The sequence below is a fragment of the Octopus bimaculoides genome, chromosome 11, assembly GCF_001194135.2.
Source record: "Octopus bimaculoides isolate UCB-OBI-ISO-001 chromosome 11, ASM119413v2, whole genome shotgun sequence".
In the NCBI taxonomy this organism is placed as follows: Eukaryota; Metazoa; Mollusca; class Cephalopoda; order Octopoda; family Octopodidae; genus Octopus; species Octopus bimaculoides.
The window spans coordinates 56,337,723-56,343,135 of record NC_068991.1 but is presented as its reverse complement, the minus strand read 5'-3'; the positions used below and the strand labels follow the sequence as shown (position 1 = coordinate 56,343,135).

General features: G+C 33.7%; 1 protein-coding gene across 1 annotated transcript in view; it reads left to right on the top strand.

The window, feature by feature from the left end:
- The first annotated feature begins 1,127 nt into the window (after positions 1-1,127).
- Positions 1,128-5,413, top strand: part of LOC106876991 (leucine-rich repeats and immunoglobulin-like domains protein 2) — a 155,069-nt gene continuing 150,783 nt past the window's right edge. The window contains exon 1 of the mRNA XM_052971872.1: positions 1,128-3,166. Within this exon, the coding sequence (XP_052827832.1) occupies positions 2,868-3,166 (299 nt within the window). The 5' untranslated portion in view covers positions 1,128-2,867. The remainder of the gene's footprint in view (positions 3,167-5,413) is intronic.

Sequence of the window (5,413 nt, the reverse complement as noted above, 5' to 3'; positions counted from 1 at the left end):
TATATATATATATATATATATATATATACATAGAGAGAGAGAGAGAGAGGTAGAGAGAGAGAGGAGAGAGATAGAGAGACAGATAATAGATAGATAGATAGATAGATAGATAATGGATAGATGGATAGATAGATAGATAGATAGATAGATAGATAGATAGATAGATAGATAGATAGATAGATAGATAGATGGTTGTAAGTATATGTATAAACATATGTTAAATGTTCACACTATAAATGGAGAAAAACCATAAAATTTACCTTCCTTGTATTCCTCCTAATTTTATATTTACCTATCTTTCTTCAGTAATGTCCAAACTTGTGTTTTTTGTTTCTTTATTCTCATTAACATCAATGAGTTTGTAAGTTTGTAATAGGTATCCATTTTGCCTAAACTGAACAATATTTTGTTCTTTCACTTCCTGAATTTTGGAAAAAGTATCAAAATAAAGAAAAATGGGATATTTGAAGAACACCATTCCTAACACCAGTTAATATATTGATAGAACTTTATTTCTTAATGAAGAATACAGAAAATAATTCAAATGTTTTAAAGTGAAGGATCAGGTTTTCTGTAGTTCACCTGTGTATTGAATAATTTACAAAATTTCTATATTTATTAAGTAAAATCTTTCACAAATTAAAAAGAAACACACACACTGATGAAGAGAAAATTGCAACTTTTCTTTTATCCAGAAATTATATGAAAAGATAGATTTAAATGCCATTCTTAGGTCTTTTCTAAGTATATGTCACATTGGAACTTAAAATTTTTGTCTTCTTTTTTTTTGCATGGAAAAAGTTTTTTGGTAAAGTGGATGATTCCAAGTCGTTCTTTATTTCTCCTGTGTGTCTTCTCAATTTATTACTATTTGTTCTGTTGTTGTTTTTTTTTTCGATTTTTAGTGTTGCTAATTTAAAAATAAAAGTTGAAGAAAAAAAATCCAAAGAGTTAGTTAAAAACTAAAAGTACCCCTCTCCTTAAGTTCGGCACAATTTTAGTCGGTAGAATATGTCATGTGACGTTGAAGGACCAATGACTGTTGGTGTTTGGTAAAGTGGCACCGTAGTGGGAGGAGAGGGAGGAGTATGAATGACGGCCCTGAATTACTGTCGGATGTCGAACTTGGCCAGTTTACAGTGTGCAGTCCTGCAAGCTGCAGCAACATGCACGCTCTTTAGTCCTTATTTAGCGTGTCATTATTATTCACCTTTCTGGACATTTTTTATATAATTCCATATATGTCTTCAAATTCAGACATAACATATTTAACTCTGCAGACTTTCATCACTTCATAGAACGCAATTTATTTTATATATTCTACACACTATGTATTTGGATGCTTTTCTTTTATTAACCAGGGAGCGCTAAATTACACCGAACGTAGCTCCCTGATTTAGCGGTCATCATTCTTTTTTATGTCCCCTGCTGAATAGCTTCCCTTATTTAATCTACCCTTCACCTTCCTCATCACCGAACTGTTTTCAAATCAACTCTCTCTAATAACATTCGTGTATTTCTCTCCACCTCTCTATTAGTCTCTGCCCGGTGCTCACACCACCTAATCACTTATTCTATCTCTCTTTATTTCCTCCGTGTGTAATAACCTGTATTTCTCTCATTTCTCTCTCTGACTACTCCCCCACACTATTCTATACACAAAAACAGTAGTGTCCTTCCTCCTTGTGAGAGGGGCAGTCGGAGCAAGAGAAGTGAGTGTGTGAATGCTACCCCAACTGTTATGACTACTGTCACTATCCCCAGCAACTTCTCAACATTAAGTCCTGGGCTTCCAACACACATCACATCTAGCAACCCAGTGCGCTGCCGCCGCTACCACCACCACTCGCACTCCCTCCTCTCTATGTTCAGTATATGAGAGAGAGAGAGAGAGTGAGAAGAGTTAGACATACAACTCTTACTGGCCGGCCATCCTGTCACGATCACAAGCTGAAAATCAACCGCCATTATCAGTTAACTAAGAAACACAATTATTTATACATTTCTCAAGTCAATTGTAAAACGTATCGCTCGAGAAAAAACCAGCAAAATGTCTATCTATGACCCACGAGGACATGTACCATGGTGATTCACAAAGAGATAAGTGATAGACCAGCACTGACACGGACCTTTACAACTACGAAGACCCTGGCCACAGCAACCAACCATTGCGGTCCCCGCCGCAATCTCTTCCTAAAGGGTCTGCTAAGTACACTGTACGAACAGACTCTGTTATGTAGGAACTTACTGGCCAAAAGAAAACTCTTATTCCTTTTACAGAGACAACATTTTCATGGATATTCTGTATATAAATATAGTGACATAGCTATAGTTAGATGGCCATCACTATTATACAAGATTGTTTTTAACTGCTCAGCTTCGTACTCACTCACTTCTTCACCCTCTCATTATAATCACTCTTCCTAATATATATATATTTATACTTCTATATATATATATATATATATATATATATATATATATATTCTCGATCCTTACCACCATCTCGCACTTGTTTATTTCATGCCTTTCCTACTATTTTTTTCTCACTCCCACTCCAGTTGTAAACTTTACTCTCACCACAGCTCCCCTACCTCCTCTTCTGTTCTCATCATCATTATTATTATTATTGTGGTTTCTATCCAATCGACTAATATATTTAAATTATATTTTAACCCCCTGTTTCTCTAAACAAATACATAATATATATATATATCATTATTATATTACATATATGTATAAATTCCTTGCTTTATTTCTTCACCACTATCGCCGTTTTCCTCCTCCCACCACGTCTATAATCTAACCTCCCACTATCACTTGCCATTTCTACCTTTTGCTGCTGCTGCTGTTGACACTCAACCAACATGGCGGCGGCGGCGGTGGTGGCAGTTATGGGTCGCCCCTTGTTGGTCTTTCTTTTGGTGTTTTCCTTGATCCTATCTATACAGACTGGATCTTCTGCAACTGCCAAAGGTTCGGAGATGTTGAAGAACAACACGACCAAGTCTAAAAAAACATCATCCAGCATGTCTACACCGTATGTTGCTAGGACTGCACATAACCAGTGTCCATCTAAATGCAACTGTTTAGGATCTTTCGTCGACTGTAGTAAACAGGGATTTCAACATGTCCCACCAGATCTCCCTTCCTGGGTTGAATTCTTGTAAGTATTCTTCCTTTATCTTCTTTTTTTATCAGTTTATGCACCCATTGTTTATATTGCATCGTTTAAAAACATCCCATTATCACTTCAATGTAATCAATTATTTGACACTTCCCTAATCGTGTTAGTGTTATATTAATTAGCTTTAATGACACAAACTCACCATATATATATATATATATACATACATATATAATATATCGATATATAATATATATATATATACATACATATATAATATATCTATATATAATATATATATATACACACACATACAAATATATATATGCATACACAAATACATGTATATACACACGCATACAAATATATGCATACACAAATATATGTATATACACACACATACAAATATATATATGCATACACAAATATATGTATATACGCACATACAAATATATATACATATACACAAATATATATATATATATATATATATATATATATATATACACATACATAAATATATGTATATACACATATATGTCTATGTATCAATTTTTTCACTGTCAATATCATCACTATGGTAAACATCTTTGTTTAACGCCCCTTATTACAGATATTATTATTATTTTATCTAAGTGGGATAAATCATTTAAGTTTATAATGTTCTCTTCTGTTTAAACTTGAATTCAGTATTTGTGGGTGATACAGACTTCCCTCAAAACATTGCATTATCACTGATTATTAATCTGTACACACACACACACACACACACACACACAAAGCAAATAAATCCCTCTAGAAGCTATATTTGTATGTGTGTGTGTGTGTAGACATGATATAGTTTAATGTGTAATTAACTTAGTAAATGCTTGTTAACCTTCACATATACACATCACACACACACACGTGTATATTGTGTGTGTATGCCAACACGGACATAGCTGCACAGTCCACCTAGACTGACAAACAGTTAAATCATTTCAGACGATGCATTATTTTGCTAGAGAGGACCTTTTATTAAACATTAGCATTTCATTTCGATTTTTATCACTACTACTACTACCACCACCACCACCACCACCATCATCATCGTTATTGATGCTTTTACTAAATTAGTTATCCTGATGAAGCTCTACGTTGTGTTATACTGCTGGTTTATTTCAGAGTTAGCATTATCAAGTAGATCTTACAATAAACTGTTTGATTATGGAAAAGATAATCATCATATTTGTAGTTTTGATGATTTATCCCTCTTGGTCAAGTATTGCTATCTGTACAGCTGTGTAATTAATACCACCGTCTTGTAAGGCTTATTTCGTGGTGTAACATGATACATAAATACTTATAAACACACACACACTCACATATATGTGTGTGTGTATATATATATATATATATATATATATATATATAAATACTGTCAGATATGCATATAGACATACACTATGATGATGGTATATAATGCGTGTGTGTGTGTTGCCACATCGTTTCGTTTGTGTGCGTAAAAAGACCTGGTGGTTATTATTTACTATCACATGAAATCTCAATTTATGATGTATATGAGTCCCTCATGCATCTCTGCATTTGTCCAGTGCACTGCAGAGATACGGTGTCAGCAGTTCCAACCTCTCACGTAACTGATTTAGCCGTTCATTCCATGTCAATGCATCTTCTTTCGGCCAAATTATTGCTTCAGAACGCATTCATATTGCTCTAAGGAATATCTCATAAGTCAGTCATCATACACATTATTATTATTATTATTATTTTGCCTTCTGTCACTCAATTTTATATTGAGCAACAAATTTTAAATGATTTACTAATGTTTAATGTTGGTTACTAAGTCGGCTATTTATAGAATATTGAGAAGTATATCTTTTTTTGTTTATAGATTAAAACAGAATATTATCTAAAACGGATTATATTGCCTCTCTGAGACTAACTCGATATCCCTGGATATATATATGTATACACACACACACACACACACACACACACACACACACACAAAAGCATTGGGATTGTTGATTTCTTCCTTAGTTTTAGAGAAATGCCTTTCCCCTTATATACTGTGAAATGTACAAATGTACCGTGTATCCCTCTTTTTGTTTATAAAATTAGATGCTCCAACACCAGACTAGAACTGTAACACTTTTTACCTTCCGAAACGTAATTGTATGCGAAAAGAATACTTCGAAATGTTTACAATAGATAGATAAACACACATTCACACACACACATGCTTACTTGTCTGCGTGTACAGATATAGTTATAAACTAGTTTTAA